The 27,697-nt window shown below is 34.5% G+C and overlaps 3 protein-coding genes across 13 annotated transcripts in view; 2 read left to right on the top strand and 1 right to left on the bottom strand.

Annotated features, from left to right (window-relative positions):
- The first annotated feature begins 132 nt into the window (after window positions 1–132).
- selenoj (selenoprotein J) lies at window positions 133–6,324 on the top strand. Its single transcript, XM_051133934.1, has 10 exons — window positions 133–251; window positions 429–495; window positions 799–975; window positions 1,125–1,223; window positions 1,896–1,988; window positions 2,201–2,357; window positions 2,540–2,655; window positions 4,636–4,713; window positions 4,814–4,953; window positions 5,981–6,324. Exons 2-10 carry the CDS (start codon window positions 429–431, stop codon window positions 6,080–6,082), a joined length of 1,029 nt encoding a protein of 342 aa, XP_050989891.1. The 5' UTR covers window positions 133–251; the 3' UTR covers window positions 6,083–6,324.
- Window positions 6,325–8,001: 1,677 nt separating this feature from the next.
- sh3glb1b (SH3-domain GRB2-like endophilin B1b) lies at window positions 8,002–20,169 on the top strand. 3 transcript variants are annotated; one of them, XM_051133895.1, is made up of 11 exons: window positions 8,002–8,379; window positions 9,261–9,402; window positions 10,215–10,343; window positions 12,358–12,491; window positions 12,589–12,681; window positions 13,020–13,106; window positions 15,829–15,852; window positions 16,189–16,278; window positions 19,142–19,242; window positions 19,443–19,665; window positions 19,742–20,169. In XM_051133895.1, exons 1-11 carry the CDS (start codon window positions 8,317–8,319, stop codon window positions 19,847–19,849), a joined length of 1,194 nt encoding a protein of 397 aa, XP_050989852.1. In that variant the 5' UTR covers window positions 8,002–8,316; the 3' UTR covers window positions 19,850–20,169. The 3 variants fall into 3 exon arrangements, with proteins under 3 accessions (XP_050989852.1, XP_050989860.1, XP_050989867.1); XM_051133903.1 differs by lacking the exon at window positions 13,020–13,106 and having other exon boundaries at window positions 8,003–8,379; XM_051133910.1 differs by lacking the exons at window positions 13,020–13,106; window positions 15,829–15,852 and having other exon boundaries at window positions 8,004–8,379.
- A 2,385-nt stretch (window positions 20,170–22,554) lies between these two features.
- arhgef4 (Rho guanine nucleotide exchange factor (GEF) 4) overlaps window positions 22,555–27,697 on the bottom strand; it is a 113,086-nt gene continuing 107,943 nt past the window's right edge. For 7 of the 9 annotated variants that reach the window (XM_051133759.1, XM_051133791.1, XM_051133782.1 and 4 more), the window contains 3 exons: window positions 26,418–26,495; window positions 25,966–26,210; window positions 23,485–23,619 (listed from right to left, as the gene is read on the bottom strand). In XM_051133759.1, coding sequence (XP_050989716.1) covers window positions 25,972–26,210; window positions 26,418–26,495 — 317 coding nt within the window. In that variant the 3' untranslated portion in view covers window positions 23,485–23,619; window positions 25,966–25,971. Of the gene's footprint in view, window positions 23,620–25,965; window positions 26,211–26,417; window positions 26,496–27,697 lie in introns of all 9 variants that reach the window. The other 2 variants (XM_051133766.1, XM_051133808.1) reach the window with 1 other exon arrangement.

Raw genomic sequence — 27,697 nt, 5'->3', positions numbered from 1 at the left:
ATACAAATGAATTCCTTTTTTAAGTTAAACCACATATTATATATTTTAAATATTCTAAAACCATAAAACCAGTCGATTTGACATGAACAAATACAAAATTGCACGTGCACTGTGACGTTCTGTTGTCACGTGCTTAATTCGATCCAATCAGCAGCACGGAAAACGCAGTTCCATAACACAAGCGCTTCCTATTAAATATATCGTGTAACTTGTAAACTTCGGACTTCGCTTGAAGGATATAAGATTTCAAGGTGAGAAGAAACACTTTCGTTTTAAACTGTATTAACAATTAATGCGAGTTTCAGTTGTGCATGTTGCCGAAAACGTATATTATAAGATATATTATATACGTGTATTATAAGGTGAGCATGATATTTCTCTCTAATTTGGTTTCTGTTAAATAAGTGTGTTTTATCTTGCTGTCACAGATGGCTCTTGCCCTGGCTGACAGGGCTATCGGAGCAATCATTGGATCAGCTGTTGCCGATGCTGCAGGTTTGCATTACTTGCAAATACTAGTAACAAAATATACCATAATAACAATATACATATTTTTATCACAATTGAATTGACATCATAGACAGTATACATTACTGTGTGTTTACATATGTATTAACAACCACATGAGCATAACCTGACATTATTTTGTGGAGATGCATAATCACACACTGTTTATCATTACTATGGTAATTAATTATAGTAGCAGGTAATGTATGAAGCAAGTACACTGTAAATAGTATTATTCTATAATTAAATGTGGACAAATGCAGATTTTTGTTGATACTGTACATTCTGCAGCACAACCGCTCCATTGGGTGTATGACCTGCAGAAGCTGAGCGTGTTACTCTCTCAAAGTCCTGAGCCTGAATTCCGCCCTGAGTCTGCAAACCCATTCTACAGGAGGAGCACCGGACAGCAGAGCTGCTATGGAGATCAAGCATTCGTCCTGCTGGAGTCCCTGTCTGAGTGTGGAGGTGAAAAATACTGTATATGAAAAAAGAAATTGTGCATTTTAAAACCCGACTATGATGGCATGCATATTATATCGCCATGTTGTTTGAACGTGTTGTGGTTAGTGGAATTTTGATTATTTGGTTATTTGTTTGTTTGTTTGTTCAAACAGGTCTGAATGTGGAAGATCTAAAGCAGCGCACCTACAAATTCTTTGGAGCGGGATCTGAATATGACACACCAGTCAATGATCCTTACAGAGACAAAGGAGGTAGATTTAATCCATTGCACCTGGAAATTATCGTCTTTGTTTACTTTTTTATTAGTAGTTCTTGAAATATTTAATGGATTTGTTTTTCCACACTATGACAACTTAGATAATTCTCAATTGCAAAGAGCTGTTAAAAAAAAGAAAGAAAAGAAGAGAAAAGTAATTATACTTATATATGTATTTATATAATGTCCTTATATTTTTTTCTAATTATAAAATATGCATGTAGATAATATCTTATAAATATACATATAATACTAGCTTTCATTTTTGTAATTTCATCTTTAGTTTCCAATTTAATTTTACTTAATTTTTAGTGATTTTGTTATGTGCTTTTGTCATTTTTATTATTTAGTTTTTATATTAATTTTCAGGTTTCATTTATTTTTATTTCAGAGTGTTTGGTTTGTTTGTTTTTTCTTCATTTTTATTCTTGAGCTTATATTAGTTGACACGGAAGCAACTTTTGATTAGTTTTTCGTGCAATATTTTTATTTTATTTCAGCTATATTTCATTTAACAGATTTAAAAAATAATAATAATAATAATTCCAGTTAACAATATAACCATTTGCACATTTGTCGCTTTGACTCATAACCCTAGACGGTGTTTGTTTTTGTTTTGTTTGTTTTCCTGAATTATTCATGGCTTTTATTTATTTATTTTCTCAAGCTCCCAGGCCTCAACTACCTATTGAAGGACCCTGGAGACAAGCAAGCCTTAAGAGCTTTATTAAAAATGTGGATGCAGGCAAGGCAGAGACAGGTACTGTCAGTTCTGTTGTTGAGAATGACTAAGTCAGATAACCATCCGTCTAAATATTTTGTGTCGCCACATTATTGTTGATGAATACTAATTAATTTGAATGTTTTTTTCAAATATGTAGTTATAATAACAGTATTATAAGTAATTTTGAAGGAGATAAGAAAGCAACAGAATATCATAATATAGTAAATCTTCATTGTGACACTTTTCAGGTTGTGAAACTGATAACCAAATAGATGGAGTGGCAAAGCTGGCTCCCATTATAGCATGCTATGCTGGAAAGCCAGAGATGTTGGAGAGGGTTGAAGAAGCCATCCGTGTCACGCAAAACAATGACATATGTGTGGCAGTAACTCTTGCTGCTGCTAGGTTTGTATAATATATGATTGACAACATAAGATGTGTACATACAACTCAGCACTGCCTCAGAAGGTATTTTGGTTTCCAACAGAATAGTGAAGCACATTTCAGAATTTGCATGGAAAGAGTGCAAGAACTGATCTCTATAATAAGATAGGAAATTTCAGTGCTAAAACATGCTAATTTTTCAGGTTCTTGGAGCATTTTATCCTGAATGGTCCCGATCCCAAGGCCTTGGATGCAGTGCTGGAACAGCTCAATGACCCAATCAGAAAAAACCCTCAGGAGTTGGACAAAGCTATAATTGGTATAAGCAGCTTTAAATTGTTATTAGTATTGTAAACTGGGTTCTTAGGGTGTGTTTACATTTGGCAGCTTTTGTTTGATTAAAAAGAACTTTGACCGTGTGAACGCTAAGTGAAACAGGACTAAATGTGTAATATAAATTTAAACACAGCCTTAGTCACAGATGAAGCAGAATATATCACTTCTGCGTTGCTCTGGCTAATAGACCAGTTTGGAGATGTCACAGTTACATCACTTGCAACTGCGTGTGCATTGTGGTGGCAGAAAAACACTGGTAACAAGTGGAGGGAAATGGGTAAAATCCATGGAATAGGAGAAAAATTTATTGTTATGCCTTTGAATGTCAGACCTGGACTGCAAATCATTTTTATAGAATACTATCATCACAGACGTCATTTGAAGCTAAACACTGACGTTTAAACAGACAGACTATAGATGAAATCTGCTATTATTACTCTACTTTTAAAGAAAAAATTAGATTTAAACAATAGGTGTACATAATATTCACATATGCAGTTCATAGGGGTTATATTGTATTAACCCTACAGTTACAGCATCGAATATTATTTAAACCTAACATTTTACATAACGTTTACCTGTTTTATCTCACAATTCTGATTTTTTTTCTCGCAAATGCAAGTTTAAATCTCCTAGTTTAGATTTTATAACTTGATTTAACTCAACAATAGCAAGTTTGTAAATTCTGAGGAAAAAAGACAGAAGTGTGGGATATAAACTTATCACTCTGAGCTGAGTAGAAAAGAAAGAATGACAAATTAATTGTTCTTCTCAGAATTGTAAGATATAATCTTGGAATTGTGAGAATAAAGTCAGAATTTTGAAATGTAAACTCAAATTTACCTTTTTTATTCTTTTATTCCATGCGGCTTCCATAGACTGCTACTTGAATTTTCTGCCACCAGATAGGCTCCGCCCACAAAAAACATCATCACTGTTTGCAAAACACTGAATTGGTCAATACATCTTTTTTAGCTGGGATTCATATCAAACTTTGCATATATCACAAAGACATTATTTAAAGGACAACGTCACTTCAGAACAAAAATGTACAGATAATTTACTCACACTCTTGTCATCCAAGATGTTCATGTCTTTCTTTCTTCAGTCGTAAAGAAATAGTTTTTTTGAGGAAAACATTTCAGGATTTCTCTCCATATAGTGGACTCCAATGTTACTCATAAGTTTGAACTTCCAAAATGGAGTTAAAATGCAGCTTCAAAGGGCTCTAAATGATCCCAGCCAAGGAAGAAGGGTCTTATCTGGCGAAATGAGTTATTTTCTAAAAAAAAAAAAAAAAAATACATTTTGTATACTTTTAACCTCAAAAGGCTCGTCTTGTCTAGCTCTGCCTGAACTCTGTGTATTCCAGTTCAAGACAGTTAGGGTAGGTCGAAAAACTCCCATTTCATTTTCTTCTCCAACTTCAAAATTGTCCTACGTCATTGTTTTACCTTTTTTTGTAAAGGCCGTTTAATCTTCTTTGCATGTTTACTTTGTAAACACTGGGTTGGTACTTGTGCAGTGATGTAGAATGATTTTGAAATTGGAGGAGAAAATGAGATGGGAGTTTTTCGACACACCCTAACTGTCATGAACCCGGAATACACAGAGACAAGATGAGCATCAGAGGTTAAATAGTATATAAATTGTCAATTGTTCTAGAAAATAACCGATTGTTTCACTAGAGAAGACCCTTCTTCCTCGGCTGGGATCATTTAGAGCCCTTTGAAGCTGCATTTAAACTGCATTTTAGAAGTTCAAACTCGGGGCACCATAGAAGTCCACTATATGGACTATTATAATAAAAACATAATTTTCTTACAACTGAAGAAAGAAAGACATGAACATCTTGGATGACAAGGGCATGAGTAAATTATCTGTACATTTTTTTTTCTGGATGTGAACTTCTCCTTTAGTATCACAAATTAATTTTATTTTTGTTTCTAATTTTCTAATTTAGGACACATTCATCAAGTAAAGGACAATTTGAGCAAGAAACCCAAAGAGCTCATTCCCACTGTGTTTCCAAATACTTGAGGTTAGTTACCTGCAGTTGATAACATTGTTCTCTTAAGTCTGTCTTATGCACACAATACCAGTAGTCACAGGTATTTCAGCAGCTTTATCGTGTCCTTCAGGTTTGCCAGGTGCATTCCAGGCAGCGCTGCATGGGGTTCTGACAGCCAGTGGCTATGAGCAAGCTATCCGGGACACCATGAGCTGCGGTGGATGCACCTGTAGCAGAAGCTCCTTCATCGGCGCCTGCATTGGCGCTCAGGTAATGCAAAAATAACGTCCTTGTGATTTGTTTAACCACATTGTTCTATCATAAAACAAAGTAGCCTTTATGTAATTAAAGGAGAAGCTCACTTCCACAACAAAAGTGTACAGATTATTTACTCACCCCCTTGTCATCCAAGATGTTCATGTCTTTCTTCCTTCAGTCACTAAGAAATTATGTTTTTTGAGAAAAACATTTCAGGATTTCTCTCCATATAGTGGACTTCCAAAATGCAGTTTCAAAGAGCTCTAATTGATCCCAGCCGAGGAAGAAGGGTCTTATCTAGTGAAACAATCGGCCATTTTTTGAACAAATTGACAATTTAAATACTTTTTAAACTCAAATGCTTGTCTTGTCTAGCTCTGCGTGAACTCTGTGTAGTCCAATTCAATACAGTTAGGGTAGGTCGAAAAACTCCCATCTCATTTTCTCCTCCAACTTCAAAATTGCCTTACATCGCTGCAGAAGTACCGACCCAGTCTTTACAAAGTAAACATGCAAAGAAGATTAAACGCCCTTTTAAAAAAAAGCGATGTAGGATGAGTTTGAAGTTAGAGAAGAGAATGAGATGTGAGTTTTTCGACTTACCCTAACTGTCATGAATCGGAATACACAGAGTTCACGCAGAGCTAGACAAGACGAGCATTTGAATTTAAAAAGTATAGGGAATGTTTAGAGCCCTTTGAAGCTGTATTGAAACTGCATTTTGGAAATTCAAACTCACAGGCACCATTGAAGTCCACTATATACATACACATACACTATATACAAACATAATTTCTTTATGACTGAAGAAAGAAAGACATGAACATTTTGGATGACGAAGGGGTGAGTAAATTATCTGTAAATGTTTGTACTGGAAGGAAACTCCTTTTAAGGCGAAATTCTTTTTGTGCTATCTGTTGAACACTTATCTTTCTGATCAATCCATTCCAATCTTTCATCACATGATTACGTCATACATACATGACAAAATGACTATGCAGTTTCACAATATCTAATACTGTGACACTTGTTTTTTTAGGTAGGCCTTGAAGGAATCCCAAGTTCCTGGAAAAGCAAGACTTTGCGATATAACACTTTGTTGGATCTCGCAAAGAAAGTCGTTACTCTCAAACAGCTTTAAACTTTTTTGTATGCAGAGTAAATAAGTAGATAATAACTGATACGAATATGAAATCACACATGTACTTCTGAGTTTTGCCTGCAGATTATCTTTCATGGCTGTTGTGATTTTGATGAGACAATTAATGAACGTTTTAGCTTGAAATATTATGAAGTTAAAACATGATACCTTTGTTTTATTAAATCACAACATGGCATGGTGAAAATTACATACATTGTGGCAGTAAACTTATAATAAATGAACACACTTTGTATTATTGTCTTATTTTTACTCAATTACAGATTTTTTTTTCAACTGCTTACACACAAAATCTTTACTTGTCACACGGTTTCTGAAACCTGACACTCAAACACCAGAATCACACATCAAATCTGTAAAACCATATGCTAATTCTTGATTTCCTTTTTCAAACGCAACCGATCAAAATGCCACACTAATTCACCAGTGTCTCACACTAACTCCTCACTTGTGTAAACACTCATTGCTTTATTTAACACCAACCATTTATGGCTTTAAAACAGGACTTTGGAATAATCACCTTGTTCAAAATTATGTTTGGTTTCTGTCCAACTACACATGGTTGATATACACTTAACAGTAAACAATTTTTGGCCAGTAAGATTTTTAATATTTTTAATTTAATTTATTTATTTTTAAAATTCTCTTCTGCTCACCAAGTCTGCATTTATGTGATCAAAAATATAGCAAACGCAGCAATATTGTGAAATATGTTTACTATTTAAAATAACTGCTTTCTGATTTAATATATTTTAAAATGTAATATACTGTAATATATACAAAGAGCTACATTTACAGCATTTATAACATTTATAATGTTACAAAAGATTTCTGTTTCAGATAAATGCTGTTCTTCTGAACTTTCTATTCATCAAAGAAACCTGAATAAAATTTCTATTGAGCTGTCTCAACATAATAATAATAATAAATGTTTTTCAAGCAGCAAATCTGAATATTAGAATGATTTCTGAATGATCATGTGACTGGAGTAATAATGCTTAAAATTCAAAATCACAGGAATAAATTGCATTTTAAAATATATTCAAATATAAATGTCATTACAAATAGTAAATGCAGATACAAATTAATAAATACAGGCTTGGTGAGCAGAAAAGACTTAATAAAAAACATTAAAAACCTTGTACTGGTAGTGTATTTATTTACTTTCATACTGTGTAATACTCTATTCACAACCACAATTTCTTACACTAAAATAAATCTGAGACTGGTTTCAATCTTGCTTTCTTGTTTACTGTGAATTTGCCAATTACTTTCATTTTATCTTGTACAGAAATGTACACAGGATGTCATGAAAGAAGGGCTTTAGGTTTTGAATAACTTTGTGTATATGATATATCCAAAAATATAATATTAAGGCAAAAGTGTTTGCAACATATGACAAAAGTTTGCTTTTGAGCTGTGTTTGTGATATTTTAAATGCAGTGGTTCATTCATCAAAATTGAGGCAAAGGTTTGAAAATGTGTGTAAGCAGTTGAAAAAACTGTAAAAGGTAAAATAATATTAACTACTAAGAGATAAGAAACAACCTGTTCTGACTAACAGCGCCATCGAGAGGACATTACGAAAACCTCAGCAGTTTTATATATTTTATGTATGAGTTATATTAGATTTTCAATCACTCACAACACACTAATATATTATTCTGTCGTATTAAGAATGTTTTAATGTTTAAAGTATTATTATTTATAAAAAAATATTTCTTATTATTTGTAGATCGATTTCTCTGGATTCCTTTAGACTTATAACAGAGAGATTATTATATTATTAATTTACTATTATTTCTTCTTTTTTAAATTTAGTACTACTTTTGGTCAAATCTGATGGTCAAACTGCTGTCTAAGCAGGTTGTACACTACGGTTTGAGACACATCCGTTGGCTCTCGTTGAGTTTGTCCTTCCTCTTCGCACTCCCTCACTCCTAACAGCTGCTGTTGTGCGTTAGCAACGACACTACTGACATATACACCACAGTATCTATACCAGACAGCCTTAACACAGCTTTACGTGTTTATTTTTCTTTGGTTATCTTCTCAGTCGCGTTTTACATGGACTACACGCTTATTACGACAAAGCGAGCTGAATTCAGTTGTGTTTTGGCCGGGCGGAGAGAGGCTATAGAAGGCTAATCTGTTTGCTAACAGGCTTCAGCTCAGACTGATCGTTTAAAACAACGGTATTTTATAAACACACAGACATGGAGTTTAACGTTAGACGACTAGCAGCGGACGCAGGCACTTTCCTCAGTCGTGCTGTGCAGGTAATGTTTTTAAATGACTTTAAAGGTGTTTAGTATCGTGTTTGTTTTTAACACAGGTTTTATAATCTTTACTTAAAGGGACAGTTCAGACAAATTGAATGTTCTGTCATAATTTACCCGCCCTAATGCCTGTATGACGGTGGAGCAGAAAGACTTATTTGTTATGAACCGACAGCCGAAGTCACCATTGACTTGCATGACATTTTATTCCACAAAATGAAAGTGAATGGTGACCAAGACTGTCATTCTACCTAACTGTGTGCGTGTGCGTGTGCGCGTGTGTGTGTGTGTTTGTGTGTGCCAGAAAATAAGTCATGTTCATTCAAATTTTTCGTTTAGAACATGAGGGTGGAGACAATATTTTCATTAAAAAAAACACTTCACTTTCCCTTTAAGAAATAATGAAGTTCATTATTTGTAGCAATGAAATTTGTTTTATGTTACTAAACTGTTTTGTGCTAAATGTTATATTTTGTACTTAACTGACTGTTATGTCAACTGTAATAGCTGATGTATCATGTGATATCTATAATCTTTTAAAGAAAAACTTTAACTTCTTACTCTTGTATTTGTTGAGATTCATTCTGCTGTTTTGGCTTTATCGTAAATTGCATTTTTAAAGGCACTATATAAAATACAATTATTTTTCGTACTACTATTAATGTAAACAGTGGGAAAAAGTCAAATGTTGTCCAGAAATGCAATCTAGGTCAGCATCTCACTAGGTTGTGGTTTTAAGACCACAGCTGTATGTGTGAACATTAAGTTAAACATCAACTGTAAATGTCAAATGTAATGTGTAAACTTTAATATATAAACTGCAATGCTCAAATAGCATGTGTTTGAACTGTCTGCCAACAAACTGTTTGCAATCCATGTAGTTTACAGAGGAGAAGTTTGGGCAGGCGGAGAAGACTGAGCTAGATGCCCATCTAGAGACCCTTTTGAGTCGGGTAGAATCCACCAAGCACTGGACGGAGAAGATCATGAAACAGACAGAAGTTTTGCTGCAGCCGAACCCTAGTAAGAAGAAATGCGTGATTAAAAAGACTGTACTTCAGCGATACTGCAAGTCACCATAAAAATACATGTTCATTTGTATCACCAGTACTGAGGAAGTGAACTCAAGAGTCACAGTTGGTGAAATCATCTCGCTATTGCAGTAAACCTAATTGCAAGAGAAGAGTTTTAATTTCCCCATCTGTTCCTTGAAATGGGATTAAAGGCATAGTTCACCCAAAAATAAAAATGTGGTTATTAATTACTCACTTCCAAACTCGTAAGAACTTTGTTCATCTTCGGAACACAAATGAAGATATTTTTGATAAAATTCGAGAGCTTTCTGATCCTCCAGCAACGCAACTGACACGTTCAAGGCCCAGAAAGGTATTGAGGACATTGTTAAAAAAGTCCATGTGACATCAGTAGTTCAACCTTGAAGTTATGAAGAATATTTTTTGTGCGCAAAGAAGTAAAAAAGTCACAACTTTATTTAACAATTGCTTCTCTTCTGTCTATCTCTCTTAGTTCATTGTATATTCTGGTTCAAATAAGTTAGGATTCGCAAAAAAATTGCAAGTCATCCTGTCGAAATCACCACACATAGTTTTTTATTTACCATACTTTGTTTTATTTTCCAAGCACCTTATGCAAGCATAAAGGTGAAGGTTGTGTTTTTCCTTAACAGTCACACATATCTACAGTAACCCTTTGTAAGACGTTTTTAATATTCTGCAGGAGTAATGTGTGCCCGTGGTTAACAGGCCTTGCTTAAGAGGATGCATGTGGTATCATCTGACTCTCTAGTCTTAATTGAATTTGTCTGATGTTTGTAGATGTCCGGATGGAGGAGTTCCTTTACGAGATGCTGGACAAGAAAGTCCCAACACGTGCCAACAACCACGAGTTACTGGGGGAGTCTATGATCGACTCGGGACACGAGTTTGGACCTGGAACAGCATACGGTAAGCTCATTACACAATATCGTCCCACTCAAAAATGAACTCTTACAGCATCACCTAGTATTTGGAGCTGTGAACATAAATTAAATTATTGTGACGTCACAAAAAGCAACCACGCTTCTTTAGACAAGCAACTTTTAGTGATGATTTTAAGCAGCACTCCAACAGAACAGGAGTGCTGCTCAAAATCATCTGTTAAACATGCTGTAATAATGTTTGTAAATGTGATACGTTTGGTTTATAGTAAAGATATGTATTTTGACATGACACCAAGCGTATACCTACGCATATAACTTTACGTAACAATGTTTGTAATGATGTTTATTAATGTAATACCTTAGGTTTATAGTAAAGAAATATATTTTAAAGTGACACCAAGCATACCTAAACTTATGACTTGAGTTTGGATAAACACTGGCTCTAGCAAATGCATGTTTACATGTCTCTGTTTTGTTTCTTCATTTGGTTAACCTGTATGCTTTATTATGAGCAAGGTTAATTTATTAGGCTAAGGTCATACAATAGATTTTATACTGTTTGTACAACTAAACAGTCATGTGTACACTGACAGCCAAAAGTATTGAATTATTTATTTATTTATTTATTTGTCTTTGGAAGGGGTGCATTTATTTGATCAAAATACAGAAAAAAACTAAATTAATACTATGCAGTATTTTTACAGTTTAAAATAACCGTTATAAATATATTTTAAAATGTATTTCCATGATAGCAAAGCTGAATTTTCAGCTGCCAGTTTCTAGTCAAAATTTTTAGTGCTCAAGAAATATTAATATCAGTGTTGAAAACGGTGTAATATTTTTTTTGGTGAAAACCATATGTTTTCTTAAGGATTCTTTGATGAATGGAAAGTTAATAAGAACAGCATTTACACTGCTAGTCAAATGTTTTTAAAAAGTAAAATCATTAATGTTTTTAAAGAAGTCTCTTCTGCTCACCAAGCCTGCATTTATTTGATCTGAAGTACAGCAGTTAAAATTGTGTAAAAACAGTAACATTGTAAAATATTTTTACTGTTTAAAATAACTGTTTGTTTTCTATTTGAATATATTTTAAAATGTAATTTATTATGTAATTTATGATTTCAAAGCTGCATTTTTAGCATCATTACTCACATGATCCTTCAGAAATCATTCTAATATTCTGATTTGCTGCTCAGAAAACATTATTATTATGTTAAAAACAACCAAGTAGATTTTTTTTTCAGGTTTCTTTGATGAATAGAAAGTTCATAAAAACAGCATTTATCTGAAAGAGAAATCTTTTGTAACATTATAACATATCATCACTTTTGACTTTTGATTTAAAGCGTCCTTGTGAAATAAAAGTATTAATTTCTAACCCCCAACCCCCAAAAAAGAAAAAGTATACTAACAGCAATCTTTAAATTGGTATAGTGCATAATGCCACAAAGGCTTTTTATTTTATATAAATGTTTCTATTCAACAAAGAATCCTGAAAAAATGTACTCAACTGTTTTAAATATTGATTATGTTATGATAATAATAATAATAAATGTTTCTTGAATAGCAAATTCAAGCATATTATAATGATATCTGTAGGGCCACGTGACTCTGAGTAATTGACTGGAGTAATGATGCTGAAATTTTAGCTTTGATCACAGGAATAAGTTACATTTTAAAATATATTAAAATAGAAAGCACTTATTTAAATTGTAAAAGTATTTCAAAATTGTACTGTTTTTGCTGTACTTTGGATCAAATAAATGTAGGCTAGAGCAGAAGAGACTTCTTAAAAAAAAAAAAACATTAAAAATCTTGCTGTTAAAAAACTTTTGACTGGTAGTTTATTTCAAAAATAAATCTTCTGTAACATGTTTAATGTCTTTTATATACTGTAATGTATTTAGGTTGAAAGAACTGAGAAGTGTGGCTGTTAATAAACTCTTTGTAAGCTCCATATTTAATTTCAAGCTGATAAATGTTCCTAATGTGTGTGGGTTGAGATGAATGTCCTCTCATCCTCTGATGTGCTGCAGGTAGTGCTCTCATTAAATGTGGGGAGACTGAGAAGCTGTTAGGCAGCGCAGAAAAAGAGTTCATTCAGAGCTCTGCCATTAATTTCCTCACTCCCTTTAGGAACTTCATTGAGGGAGATTTTAAAACCATATCGGTGAGCTTCAGCATACCATTGAACATGTCTTTATTAAACACTATATTATATTAAATTATATTTACTGTTTAATTTTTCTGTTGTTCTTTCTTCACAGAAAGAACGCAAACTGCTTCAGAATAAGCGTCTAGATTTGGATGCAGCCAAAAACAGACTGAAGAAGGCCAGAGTGGCTGATGCTCGCTCTGCAGTTAGTATTGCACACACACACACGCACAGAATGCAATAATCAGCAGTTTTATTCTTCAGTGGTATTTCAGCTTAACCATACAGTCAGTTTTACAGCTTGTTCAGATAAGATATGAATTTGGGGAAGAGAAGCTTAAAGAGTCAAAGCTGTCTTTCATCTTTCTCCAAGCTAGCCGCCGGCTGTCTTGTGCTCTTAGCACAGTGTAACTAACAGAGACGATGCTTGTTAAATGCCCTTTTGCGTGTGTGCTGCTGTCTTTGGATCTCTAACCTCTCTTATTTTCCCCAGTTCTCTCTCATTATGTCTCTCTCTGTCTGCTTGCCTGCCTCCATCTGAAGGAGCTGAACTCAAGCCCTCCACTGGGAGAGGAGTATGTGGCTCACTTTTCTTACATGCTCAGCTTCTTGCATGTCAGGTGGCTAAAGGTTTGTCTGCTGTGCCTAATAAAACATCTGCCCTCTTTTGCCCTTCACAAATCTTTGGAGATGTCGAAAATTGTGCTGTGAGTGGAACGTTTTATGTTCAAAACCACATTTTGGTAAACACATTATTGGATTTCTGTCTTCAGCTCAACGGAAATACTTGTGTTAAATCTGCATATTTGGTAAATGTCCATCTGAATTTGTGAGACTTTTTTTTTACTTTAAGGGCAACAGAATGCAGTGACTGTGTTTGGTGTGATTTTGTTTTGTCTTCTGTCCATTGATATTTCATGGATATCTGTGTCTGTTTAGTCTCATATGACAGTATGATTTGTATTTAAGATGCACAATATTACTTATCCAATATTAGATTATTTTTTTATTGAATCGGATCGGCTGATATTGGATATTTAATTGTGATGCTCATTTCAACCTTATTGTACATTTAGATTATTACCTTTGGCATCATCCAGCATCCAAAAAAGTAAACTACTCAGTTTATAACACTGTTAAATGTAATTTTTAGCAAAATATATATATATACATATATATATATATATATATATATGTATGTGTGTGTGTGTGTGTGTGTGTGTTCTTTAGCACTTTAGTATTTAAAACAAGTTTAGTCTTTTGTTTTTTATTTTTTAAAGGTATAGTTCACCCAAAAATGAAAAATTACCACATGATTTACTCACCCTCAAGCCATCGGAGGTGTATATGACTTTCTTCTTTCAGAAGAATACAATCGGAGTCATTTAAAAAAAATGTCCTGACTTTTGCAAGCTTTATATTGGCAGTGAATGGCTGTTGAAGTCCAATAAAGGGCATCCATCCATCATAAAAAGTTCTCCACCAAGCTCCCGGAGTTATTAAAGGTCTTTTGAAGTGAATTGATGCATTTATGAAAAAAAATTTACCAAATTTAAAACTTAATAAACCATAATCTCTAGTTTCCGCTAACTGTTATACACGCGTACACAAGACAGAGGACAGTGTAAAGCAAAACACTGGTCACAAATTAGTATAAAAGTGCAATTATCAAAGGATTTCCATATAAGCCATATAAGAGGAAACAGGTTTTCCTTTGCTTTAACTAAAACTTGTTTCTCACAAGACTAGCATGTTCTCACAGGAGCTTACGCTACGCCTACATCCTACGCCATCTGGTAAACCCTCATGAAATCCTCGTAAACACAGTTAGTGGAAGCTAGGAATTACAGTTCATAGAGTTTAAAATATAGCTGTTTTTCTTAAATAAATGCATCAATTTGCTTTAGAAGCCCTTTATTTGCTCCCATGTGGAGTACTTTTTATGATGGATTGATGCAGTTTATTGGACTTCAAAAAAATCAACAGCCATTCACTGCCATTATAAAGCTTAGAAGAGCCAGAACATTTTTAATATAGCTCTGATGGTATTTGTCTGAAAGAAGAAAGTCAGATGACTTGAGGGTGAGTAAATCATGGGGTAATTTTCATTTTTGGGTGAACTATCCCTTTAAGAGAAAAGAAATTAGCATCGATTTTATCCTTTTTTTATATGATGATATGAAATTATACAGCAAGTAAAATAAGTATTGAACATGTGACCATTTTACCCGGTAAATATATTTTTAAAAGTGCTGTTGACATGAAATTTTCACCAGATGTCGATAACATCCCAAGCAATCCATACATTAATAAAACAAAATAAATAATTTCAGACATTAAGTTATGTATAATAAAATGTAATATGGGGTTAAAATATTGAAGTACTGAAATATATTTAATACTTTGTACAAAAGCCTTTGTTGGAAATGACAGCTTCAAGACAGCTGCTGTATGGAGAAACTATTCTTCCACAGAGTCTTCAAATCTTGAAGGTTTTGTGAACCTGTTCTATGAACTCTGATGTTTAGTTCTTATTTTCTCTTGGATTCAAGTCAACTGATTGGCTGGACTATTCTAGCAGCTTTATTTTCTTTTTCTGAAACCAAGTTTCCTCGGCTGTGTTTGGGATGAATGTCTTGCTAAAATGTCCACCCTTATTTCATCTTTATCATCCTGGTACTGTAGGTGCTGGGACTGAACCAGCTAATATTAATTTCCACTGACAAGGGAGAGGATTGTTTTCTAATTACAGATAGATTTCAGCTGGTGTCTTGGCTTCCCATGCCTTTTTGCACCTCCCTTTCATTCCATTTTATTATACATAACTACATTTCTGAACTATTTTTTTTTTTTCTTTGTATGTATGTATGTATTTGGGTTGTTACCGAAATCTGGTGAATATTTCAAGTCAACAGCACCTTGGGAATTATAATTACTAAGAAAATACTTACTTTACCCACTGTATATTATCATATTGATTAGTAATTCAACGTGCATTGGAATGTGTTTCAAAATGGTGTAAAATGCAAGAGACATTACTTTAGTAAACTTGGAATGAGGTGAATGTGTTTGGCTCATGTTTAGTGTTGCATGTGCCTGTGATTGTGGATGATTCAAGTTTTCTTCCCTTTGTTGTGAGTTTCACATTATTCCCTGTAGACAGTGAACAGCTCCCTGTTTTGGTTCCTCCCAGTGAATGTGTCTGTGCATGAATGGTGAAACCATTCAACTTGCATAACGGCTCTAGACGATTATGAAACTGTGGATTGTGAGTAGTGATCAGTTTGTGTGGTTTAAGTTGATGTCTTTGCTTGACCTGACGAGTTTGTTACTGTTTCTAAATGCTGGCCAGCTGTGGGCTGAGGAGGTGCAGCAGGTGAGTGTGCTTGAGTCTTTCCTCTCCTAAGCCTGTTAAAGAAAACAGTCTTTTATCAGGGAAACAGAAGCACCTGCCCTGCCTTGCCCTGATAGTACTGTCTGATATGAACTCACCCTGCCACGTGAATGAGGAACTGCTCCTACACACAACTCAAACACATTCTTGTGTCCAGCAGAGGGAGCTACAAAGTTGTTAATATTCCCACCTGCCTCTGCTTCGGATTTACTTGTCAGGCAATACGTCCATGTGATTCTGAGCCCGTAGATGGGGATATATATGCATGACAGCCACAGTGATTTTTTTTTTTAATGTACATGTTTGTGTTTACCACAGGCAGAGACAGAACTGAGGATAGCACAGAGTGAGTTTGACCGACAGGCTGAGATCACCAGACTTCTGCTGGAGGGTATCAGCAGCACTCATGTATGCTCACACATCCTTTGTGTCTATCAGTGTTTCCTGCAGCACTGCAGCAAATGCAGCACCACAGTAAAAGAAATGATGCTTTACCCAATTTAAAGGGATAGTTCTCTCATCATTTACTCACCCTCATGTTGTTCCAAACTAGTAAGACTGTCGTTCATCTTTGGAACACAAATTAAGCTATTTTTGATTAAATCCGAGAGCTTTCTGATGCTGCATAGACAGCAACGCAACTGACACGTTCAAGGCCCAGAACGGTAGCAAGACATTGTTAAAATAGTCGGTGACATCAGTGGTTCAACCATAAGCTTATGAAGCTACGAGAATACTTTTTGTGTGCAAAGAAAACAAAAATAACAACTTTATTCAACAATTTCTCTTCTGTGTCAGCGTCTACCGCCATTCATGAGAGTACCACAACGCATGCGTGTGGTGCTGCTGATGCTGGAGCCAGCGTTCTGACATTGAACATCCATCTCTCTTACTTCATCATCTGTATATTCTGGTTCAAATAAATAAGGCTGGGCAAAAAAAAACTGTTAGTCATCCTCTCTGGCCAAATCCTCAGACATGCTTGTGAAGACAGTTTTATGTACTGTTAAGTAGAGATGCAGCGATTGCAATTTTCTTGGCCGATTCCAATTTTTTAATTTTATTTTTTATTTTTTTGTAAGTGTGACCTGTTGATACCGATTTTCTTTCTAAGAACTATAATTGACAGCATATACAAACCAATATCCTTTTTTTTCCAATGCAAAAAAAAAAAAATTAAATTAAATAAAATATTTACATAATAACAATTTATTGAACATTACAATTCCCCCAGTCTGGTCTAAGGTAATGATATTCTTTATAAATGTATTTACACTGCAAAATTTAAAATGCATAAATAATTTTATAAGATTAATGTTTTAAATATTTTTTAAACATACAAATAAGAAATGTTGGGAAACATGCAGTGATACTTTTAAATATGAAACCAAACCACTAGTAGGTGGCATCAAATGACTATGGGTCGTTTAGTCATTTATTTAACCGATCAAATGGCAGATTCATTCAGAAACAAAGCAAGTTGTTTTTTATGAATGGATTATTATTATTATTATTATTATTATTATTATTATTATTATTTAAAATGGAAGTCACTTAATTTTAACTTGTTTATTGAACTACTATTGTATAAAAGTAGTGTCACATTGCAATCATGTTGATATTCTGGGAAATGTTCGTGCAATGTTGCTTACCTAAATCATATATTATAAATTTTTTTTTTTTTTTTTACCGTAGTATGCATCTATAACTTTCTGAGTGCTGTTGCACTCATTTGCTTTGATTTCTGCTGGAGTCTCTCTCATGTCAGAACGGACCGGCTCAGACCGGATCGGAGCATCTCTGACTGTAAGGTGTTATTTTTGTTTACTTTGCACACAAAACGTATTCTCGTAGCTTCATAACATTACGGTTGAACCACTGATGTCACATGGACTATTTTAATGATGTCCTTACTACCTTTCTGGGTCTTGAACGTGTCAGTTGTGTTGCTGTCTGTGCAGGGTCAGAAAGCTCTTGGATTTCATCTAAAATATCTTAATTTGTCTTCGAAAGATGAACAAAGATCTTACAGGTTTGGAACAACTCAAGGGTGAGTAATTAATGACAGAGTTTTCTTTTTGGGGTGAATCTTTCCTTTAATAAATCAATCAAAAGATTCATTCATTGAATCTGCAGTATTGAATGACTTTTATGGGCCTATTCATTAAATAGATCATTTATGTAATAAATTGGTAATTTAATGGGTAATTCTTTGAACAATTCCTAATGAATGGTTCTTATGAGCCTGTTCTTTTAAAGAATCAGTCAAAAGAGTCACTTTTAATGAATGACTCTTATGAGCCTTTTCTTCTAATTAATTCATCAAAAAGCTAATTTTTTGAATCAGTCTTAATGAATAACTTCTACCAGCCTATCATTTAATAAATCAATCTTAATGAATGGTTTATGAGACCTTTTTTTAATTAACCAGTCAAAAGTCTAATTATTTAAATCAGCCATAATCATTGACTTGTTTGAATGAATCAGCATAAAAATTAATTACTTAAAGAATTTGTCAGAACAGATCGGATTGGTTTTAAAGGGATAGTTCACCCAAAAATGAACATTCTGTCATACATTACTCACCCTCATGTTGTTCCAAACCTGTAAGACCTTCGTTCATCTTTGGAACACAAATTAAGATATTTGTGATGAAATCTAAAAGCTCTCTGACCCTCCATAGACAGCAAGGGCCCTACCATGTTCAAGGCCCAGAAAAGTACCAAAAATATTGACAAATAGTCCATGTGACATCATAAACCGTAATTTTATGAAGCTACGAGAATACTTTTTGTTACAGCAGCACCACACGCATGCGTTGTTTATGTGAAGGATAAAGTAATTTTATTGTTTTTGTACAACGAAAAGTATTCTCATAGCTTCATGAAATTACTGTTGAACCACTGATGTCACATGGACTATTTTGTTGATGTTCTTGGTACCTTTCTGGACCTTGAACATTGTAGGACCCTTGTTGTCTATGCAGGCTCAGAAAGCTCTCAGATTTCATCAAAAATATCTTAATTTGTGTTCCAAAGACAAAAGAAGGTCTTACAGGTTTGGAACGACATGAGGATGAGTAATTAATGACAGAATTTTCATTTTTGGGTGAGCTATCCCTTTGAATGCAAACATTTAAAAGCACTTTAAACAGGAATACTATGCTTTTATGACTAATTATAGATTCTGTGGGAAACACTGCTTTATATATTCATGTATATTTTATGTATGTAATATGCACTAATGTCTGTGCTCTCCTCTTTGTGATCAGGCTCATCACCTGCGCTGTCTAAATGATTTTGTGGACGCTCAAGCTTCATATTATGCCCAGTGTTACCAGTACATGGTCAATCTACAGAAACAACTGGGAAGGTTGGCTCATTTTTATATCTCTATGCATTTGTTTGTCATTTTTGTGCATTCCATGCATAATGAAATCATCTGTTCTCTTAAACTGTCAAATTGCAATATAGACAGTGTTTTTTTTTTATATTTTTTCTTTAAATGTATGTACATTTAGTTATTTCTATATTTGAATTCACAAGTATTAACTGTTCCTATACTTCCTCCAGCTTTCCATCCACATTTTCTAATAACAATCAGCCGGCCAGCACCTCATCCGCCAGCATCTCCGTTCCCACAGCACAGGCGGCCGCCTCACTGCCCGCTCCGCCGCCCAGCCAAGCCTCGCCGGCACTCAACGAGCTCCGCAGCACCTCAGGCACCCGCAAGGCTCGTGTGCTCTATGACTACGACGCCGCCAGCAGCAGCGAGCTCTCTCTACTCGCCGATGAGGTGGGCTTTCACAACGTTTTAGATTGTCATAAAATGACTCATTTTAAATCTTAATGGTTAAATATTTTCCTGTCAGGTGATCACGGTGAGCAGTGTGCCGGGTATGGACTCTGATTGGCTGATGGGGCAAAGGGGGAATCAGAAAGGCAAAGTGCCAATTACCTACTTGGAGCTGCTCAATTAAGGTCAGCGAGAGAAGTGCGAATAACATTCACATTGTAGATGTGATTTTACAAGAGTAACACTCCAGATGTGATCCGAGAATGATCAGTTTAATGTAGCGCAAAGCAATATACAAGTCTTCTACACTGCCATGTCCTGTTGTGTGAATGTCTCCTCTGCCATTCGAGGGGCGTCATAGTAGCCTTACAGTAAAGAAAAGCAGTCAGAGATTGCCAACTATTCATCAGATTTATGTGCCAACTGATTTTTTTTTTTACTGCTGAACTTATTGATTTTGCTATAATGTGCTATGATGCTCTAATAAATATTATATGAACCTGGTTGGTTGGTTGGTGCCGTTTCATTTTTCTTTAAAAAAATAAATATATATTTAATTTTTTATTATGATTGTCTGTCTCAAGGTCACAGAACAAGCTGCACATACTGGAGGCTAATTTTGAAAAACACCATAGTAACAGCAGATACGCTGACATGAATCTTGACCACTGGGTGGCAGGATTTTCAATGTGTGAAGATGAAAATGTAAACATTACAACTCAAATCATACTGTATCATCCCCTTTTAATGGTGTAGAGTGTGATTTCACTGTAGTGGCACCAAACAGAAATAGTGACTGTGGAAACAGTTTCCAACACTTTTTGGACAAAAGCTTATTGTTAGTTAAAAACTATTTAAAAAAAAAAAGGGACCTTCAATGCTGTAGAAATTTTTGTGTACCCTTTCCCAGATCTGTGCTTCGATACAATCCTGTCTCGGAGGTCTACAGACAGTTCCTTGGACTTCTTGGCTTGGTTTGTGCTCTGACATGCACTGTGAACGATGAGACCTTATTTAGACAGGTGTGTGCCTTCCAAATCATGTCCAATCAACTGAATTTACCACAGCTGAACTCCAATCAAGTTATAGAAACTTCTCAAGGATGATCAGTGGAAACAGGATGCACCTGAGCTCAATTTTGAGTGTCTTGGCAAAGAGCTGTGAATACTTATGTACGTTTTTTTTTTTTTTTTTTAAGGGGTCATCGGATGTCCATTTTCCACAAGTTGATATGATTCTTTAGGGTCTTAATAAAAAGTCTATAATATACTTAAAAATGCTTAAAAATTCTCAATGGTAGTGTAAAACAACACCTTTTTACCTTGCCAAAATCAGCTCTGCAAAAATCATCCCATTCTGGTTAAGGCTGCTTTAAATGCAAATGAGCTCTGCTCGCCCCGCCCCTCTCATCTCTCTGTGGAGTGACGAGCATGTTTACTTTAGCTTCGTTTACCACTAAATTTGCTAACTAGCACGTTATTATAAAAGGCAATCACAAAGATTCATAAAAAAACCCTTATACTCACTTCTGCTGTAAGTGAAGCTGGATCATGAATGATTCGCGTGAACGTAGACGGATATATGTAGATCGGGAGGTGCATTCCCTTCACAAACAAACATAATCCACTGCATCTTCAGCAGCTCAGATCTCGGGAGTAGATGACGACCACTACGTTCATTATTACATCCAGCAACACAACACCTCAATTACTCAATTCTCGTCTAACTTACATCCCTGCCCTGGCATCAAAACATGGAGGTTGGACTATTACAACTGATCTGAGGTAAGACGCTCATGTCAATCAACTATCGTGGGAGCGGCCTCTGTCGGTGTGACGCCACAGCAACAGGCATCTGAGAATGGCTCGATTTAAAAAAGGGAATATTATTTTTACAGATTAATTAAAAACCACTGCATGGATTTTTATCATTGTAGGGTAGATTTGTACAGACACTGCCAACACACATTAATGTTCAAACAACATGAAAAAGTGAACTTAGCATCCGATGACCCCTTTAATAAATTTGCAAAACAATTAAAACAAAATAAATTGAAAAATAAAATTAAAAAAAAGAATAAATAAAAATTAAAGCTGAAATAATGAAAATTAGGCAAGTGAAATAAAGTTGAATGATAAAATTACTAAAACAGTAAATAAAATACATTTAAATATATAAATATATACATATGTATACATATATGAATAAGAAAAAGAATGAAAAAAAGTAAACGCACATAATAAAATTACTCAAATTAAAGGGATAGTTAAGCCAAAAATGAAAATCCTGTTGAACATTAAAAAACATATTTTGAAAAATGTTGGTAATCAAATGGTTACCACTGACTTCAATTAATTACGTCATTAATTGATCTTTACCACACATCTCTGCCTTATGTACATCAAGCTACTACTACATATATTGTAAAAATGTTAATTTGGTGTAAAGTTGCTTTGCAACGATATGTATCGTGAAAAGCGCTATACAAATAAATTTGAATTCAATTCAATTCAATTGAATAGTATGGGGAAAAAAATACTATGAAAGTAGATGGCTACCGTCACCTGTTTAAATAACAGCATTCTTCAAAATATCGTCTTTTGTGTTCAGCAGAAGAAAGAAACCCATACATGTTTGGAAAAAGTGGAAGGTAAGTAAATGATAACAGGGTTTTCATTTTTGTGTTAATTTTAAATAAAAAACTGAAAGTATAAAATAAATGCTTATTCATAATATTATATAAATATATATAAAAAATAACTGTTTGGACTGCACTTTGGGAAATACAACCTACAAATATATTACTTACAGTTGTCCTTGCGCGTTAAGCTGGAACAGAAAGTATTTCAATATTAAAAATGTTAAAAATCAAGTTACGTTCTCCAAATGTCAGATTCATAACACTTACAAATGCTTTTTATTAACATACTTTGTTTTGTGGTCAAAGATAATCATACATATTTGACAACTGTCAAACATAGTCTTTAATTTAATAGTACCATTATCTATCAGAATGACAGAATATTGAGAATTTTATTTGGGTTGAAAATGTGGTTTTCACAGCAAATTCATGCAACCCCCATCACAATATCTGGGTTACGTCTGGAATGGCACTTCAAAGAGAAGTTCGTTACAGAGGAATCATTAGGCAGCAGAATCAAATGAGCACATACATGAAACACTCATCTGAAACGGTGAGTACCGACGGGACGTCGTCTAAGTTTCGTTTGAGAGGAGAAAGTTGGGAGGAGTTGATAGTTGCATACACAGACTGACATGATATCGACGGACTTCGGGTGGCAGCCTCCAGGAAGTTAATACAGTAATAAATCTCAACACGGTCTACTTTTGTCTTGTGCGGAACCCTTTGAAACTTCAAACATCATCATCATCATTATGGGTTACACAAAAGTATCAAATTACATACAAAAGCTAGTAGTTGGGCACTGTGGATAGCTGGCATACATTGAAAACTCGAAAATAAATTAACCAACATATAAAGAAGTCCTCTCTTCAAGCGGGGCTCTTTCGATGAAGCGTGTCCGTACGATGACTTGCAGCAGTAGTCGTGTTAGTGCCGGAAAGTGGAGCGGTTGAGCAGTAGTAGCCGTCTTCTTCGACGTTAATAATAATAACAGAGCAGGAACGCCCTCCCACGATGTTCCGCAACGCCTGGGAGTGATGCCGTGATTGTAACCAACCCATAAAGTGCTTTCGCAATTGGACAATAAAAATAAACATGTTACACTGGGATAAAAACACGAGTTCAGGCACAACCGCCGATGTACCGAGTCTCTCATTTTTTGAACGGTGTCAAGCGTCCGATGTTGTGCCAGAAATTGGAGGTCTTGCGTTTGGGTTCGGCCAACATGATGACCTGCTGCTGGGGCAGGGAGGTGGGAAGCGTGGGGTGCTTCTGACGCAGCAGGAAGTCGTAGTAGGGCCTGGTCACAGCTGCGGGGGAAGAGGACATAAACAAAGGGTCAGGACCCCAGAGATTTCGCTCATTAGAGAACGGGACACAGATGTGCACATGTGGGTTTAGTAGACGAGCGTCTCTGAGCCAGACCAGTTCTAAGTATGCTGATATTATTGATGTTATGTTGTAAATGGGTTTAGTGTGTACTTGTAAGGGAAGGATGGGTTGCCAGTGAATTACAGAATCTAGATCAGTTACTGTAAATGGAAGGCTGGGTGTCAATACAGATTTTCTGATTCAGATTAATTTGATCATTCACATGAAAGTGATTCTCACCTCACCTAATGCTGTACATCTTGCACATTACAAAATTCAACCCATTTATTTAACAGATACAATAACTAAAACATTAAAAATGCTCTGTGAACACTTGAAATTGCTTTTCTTATGCAAAAAATGTTATATTATTATAATAATTAAAATATAAACTCACATATTTTAGCTATAAACTCCCATGAAATAGTGGCCAAAGTTGAATGATTCTTAGAAACAACTGGCTCATTTGAATCAGACTGACTGAGATGTTTGTTCTGCATGTTTAAAAGATTCATTTGTTCGTGAACTGGGCTACACCGATTCTTTTGTACGTTTTTTTGATTCAGTAAAATTCAGATTTGCTTGTGAATCAGACTGCATTGTTTGCTCTGTATGTTGATTGATTCACTAAAAATAACTGTTTAGAAAGAGTCATTTGTTGCCATACTGTTTGCAAGGTGCATTTTTAATTCACTTAATAGATCCAGTTTCAAGAGTCATTTGTAAATTGGGCTACACTGGTTCTGCCGTGTGTTTTGATTCAGTTAAAAGAACTGGTATAAGAGAGTCATTTGTTTGTGAATCAGACTACATTGTTATGCATGTTGATTTACTAAAAATAACTGTTTGAAAAAAGTTAAATGTTTGTGAATTGGCTAACACTGTTTGCAAGGTGCATTTTTGATTCATTCGAGAGTCATTTGTTTGTCAATCAGACTACATTGTTTGCTCTGCATGTTGATTCACTAAAAATAACAGTTTAAAAAGAATCAATTGTTTTTCAATTGGCCAACAAAGTTTGCTAGCTGCATTTTTAATTCACTAAAAAGATCCTGTATAAAAGAGTCACTGGTTTGTGAATAGGGCTACTCTGTTTTTTTGTGTGTGTTTTGATTCAGTAATAAGATCTGGTTTAAGAGAGTCATTTGTTTGTGAATCAGACTACATTGTTTGCTTTGCATGTTGATTCACTATGAATGAATGTTTATAAAGAGTCAATTGTTTGCGAATTGGCCCACACAGTTTGCTTAGTTGCATTTTTGATTCACTAAAAAGATCCATTTTAAAAGAGTCAACTGTTTGTGAATTGGCCCACACGGTTTGCAAGGTGCATTTTTGATTTACTAAAAAGATCCATTTTAAAAGAGTTATTTGTTTGTGAATCAGCCTACATTGTTTGCAAGGGACATATTAATTCACATAAAAAATCCAGTTTAAAAGAGTCATTTGTTTGTGAATAAGACTACATTGTTTGTTCTGCATGTTTTTGATTCACTAACAAAAAACATTTTAATTCACTTGTTTCTGAATTGGGCTTCACTGGTTGCGCTGTACGTTTTTGATCCACTAAAAAGGCCCAATCATAAGAACAATTTGTTTGTGAATTAGGCTACACTGGTTCTGCTGTGCATTTTGATTCAGTAAAATGAGCTGGTTTAAGAGAATCATTTGTTTGTGAATCAGACTACATTGTTTGCTGCATGTTGATTCATTAAAAATAACTATTTAAAAACAGTCAGTTGTTTGTGAAATGGCCCACACAGTTTGCAAGGTGCATTTCTGATTCACTTAAAAGATCCAGTTTAAAAGAGTCACTCATTTGTGAGTAAGATTACATTGTTTGCTCTGCATGTTTTTGATTCGCTAAAAATAACCATTTTAAAAGAATCACCTGAATAAAGTTGTTCATGAATAAAACTACATCACACTACACTGATTACTCTGTATGTTTCTGAGTCTTCTGAGTCTCTGGACTACACTGGTTACTTTGTACGTTGTTAATTCAATTAACATATCTGGTATAAAAGAGTCTTTTGTTCATGAATATGTTCATGAATCAGACTACACCAGTCGTGCTGTTATTGTATGCACCCTGTTTGGACAACTCAAAAAAAAGCTGTAGTTTCATCCAACACTGTCTTTATAATTTATCATATTTAATTCAGACTGCAAACTCTGATAAAATGATGATTCAAATTATGATCATGATTAATTAGAAAATCAATATCTTGACCCAGCCTCAGTTAAATAAGCAGATAAGTCACACTAACACACTGTGGAATTACCCTGGACTACTCGATCGGTTCTCTACTTTGAGAGGACACCCAGGATATTGCCCTGCGCAGGACCCCAGGGGGCACCCTAACACCCCGCCCCTGCCTACGCTGAGGCCCCTCAGGAAGGAGAGGTGAAGTTAAGGTGGCCCTGGTAGCCAGAGGTCCTGAAGGTTCAGAAAAACGTAGGCACTTGGATGTTTTGGGGTGAAGAAGTGAAGGAGTTCTGAGTGCCAAAAGGTGCTGTAAAGCTAATGCTGTTCCAGGGCAGTGCGGTAATAATGAAACACAACACAAACATGGTCAAACACGTGCTTGTGAACATGAACAGTGACCACACATGCCATAAATCATTCACTACATGCTAAACTAGAATGAGTTCAGTCGCCACACTATATCCTGAATCTCTAGCATATAAAAATAAGAGAACAGACATGTCAAAATGACAAAAAGATGAAATTCACCTTTGGGCTTCCCTGTTGGATGACTTTTAGATGCATTCAACATGGCCTGCTTCTTCTGGACCTCTGTGATCGTAAAACCTGTTTGGAGGACAAAACAAAAGCAATTAGTCAACTATGGGGAACTGACTGACACTTCTGTCATTAACAAACATTATATAAAGTTAAACAGATCAGCAAATATAAATACATAAGAAAATATATATTTCAAATATTTTATGGCACTGCTAACAGTTTAAATGTCCATTAGTATTTGCTAGTTGTTGGCTGATGGTTGCTGTAGAGTTATTATTGTTTACAAAGCTAAAGTACTAAAATAACTAACTGGTATAAATAAAAACTAAACCTGATGTAAAACTAAAACTGAATTAAAAAAAAAAAAAAAAAAAAAAAAAATATATATATATATATATATATATATATATATTAAACCTAAATACTAATAAAAAAAAAAAAAAAAAAAAAAAAAATACACAAATTCAATTACAATTAAAAGAAAAACCGAAAATGTTTTACCTCAACTATTGTTTAACTGCAGTATATGGCTGGCTTAAAATGAACCCAAAATATGTTGTTAATTAAAAACCAGATACTAGAGGCATCAGCATTAATCAAAGGTGAATATTTATTAATAAGCAATTAAAAAAAAAAGGTTTATTATTTAATTATTATTTATTTAACTTATTAATAAATGTACATTTATGGAACATATTAATAAATGTTAATTTCCGACCTATTTTGGGTTCATTTTAAACAAGGAATACAGTCATTTTTAAGCAACAGCTGAGTTAAGTAAAATAACCAGAAGGTTGAGGTAAACATTAAACCCAACCGCTGGGTCAAAACAACCCAATCAACCCAATGGGTTGTTTTTAACCTGGCATTTGAGTGATGGGTTGTTTTGACTTGGTTGTGCTAAATATTTATTATTATATTATATATATTATTATAATATATTACTATGAATAAATGTTCAATAAATGAATAAATGTTAATTTACTGAACATTAATAAATTAATACATGTAAATGTATTTTACAACCTATTTTGGGTTCATTTAAGCAAGAAATATAGTAATTTTTAAGCAACATTTGAGTTAAATAAAACTACCCAATCAGTGGGTTTGTCCATATTTGTGTATAAAATTAAATAATAATTCAAAATATTAATAGCTATATTACAAAAACTATAGCTATAGTATGTAAATAATATATCAATAATACTAAAATCATTCTGGTTGCAAGGCCATTGCTATGTGGTTGCTATAGCATTGATAGGTCATTG

The sequence above is a fragment of the Labeo rohita genome, chromosome 2 (genome assembly GCF_022985175.1).
Source record: "Labeo rohita strain BAU-BD-2019 chromosome 2, IGBB_LRoh.1.0, whole genome shotgun sequence".
Lineage (NCBI taxonomy): Eukaryota > Metazoa > Chordata > Actinopteri > Cypriniformes > Cyprinidae > Labeo > Labeo rohita.
This window is presented reverse-complemented; position numbering and strand designations above follow the sequence as displayed.

What these genes read in the sequence shown, in the direction of transcription:
- sh3glb1b (XM_051133895.1), top strand. Translation starts at nt 8,317, where the DNA reads ATGGAGTTTAACGTTAGACGACTAGCAGCGGACGCAGGCACTTTCCTC. An exon ending in TGGCTGATGCTCGCTCTGCA is followed by an intron (nt 12,682 to 13,019) that starts GTTAGTATTGCA and finishes CTCCATCTGAAG; the next exon opens with GAGCTGAACTCAAGCCCTCC. An exon ending in AGGGTATCAGCAGCACTCAT is followed by an intron (nt 16,279 to 19,141) that starts GTATGCTCACAC and finishes CTTTGTGATCAG; the next exon opens with GCTCATCACCTGCGCTGTCT.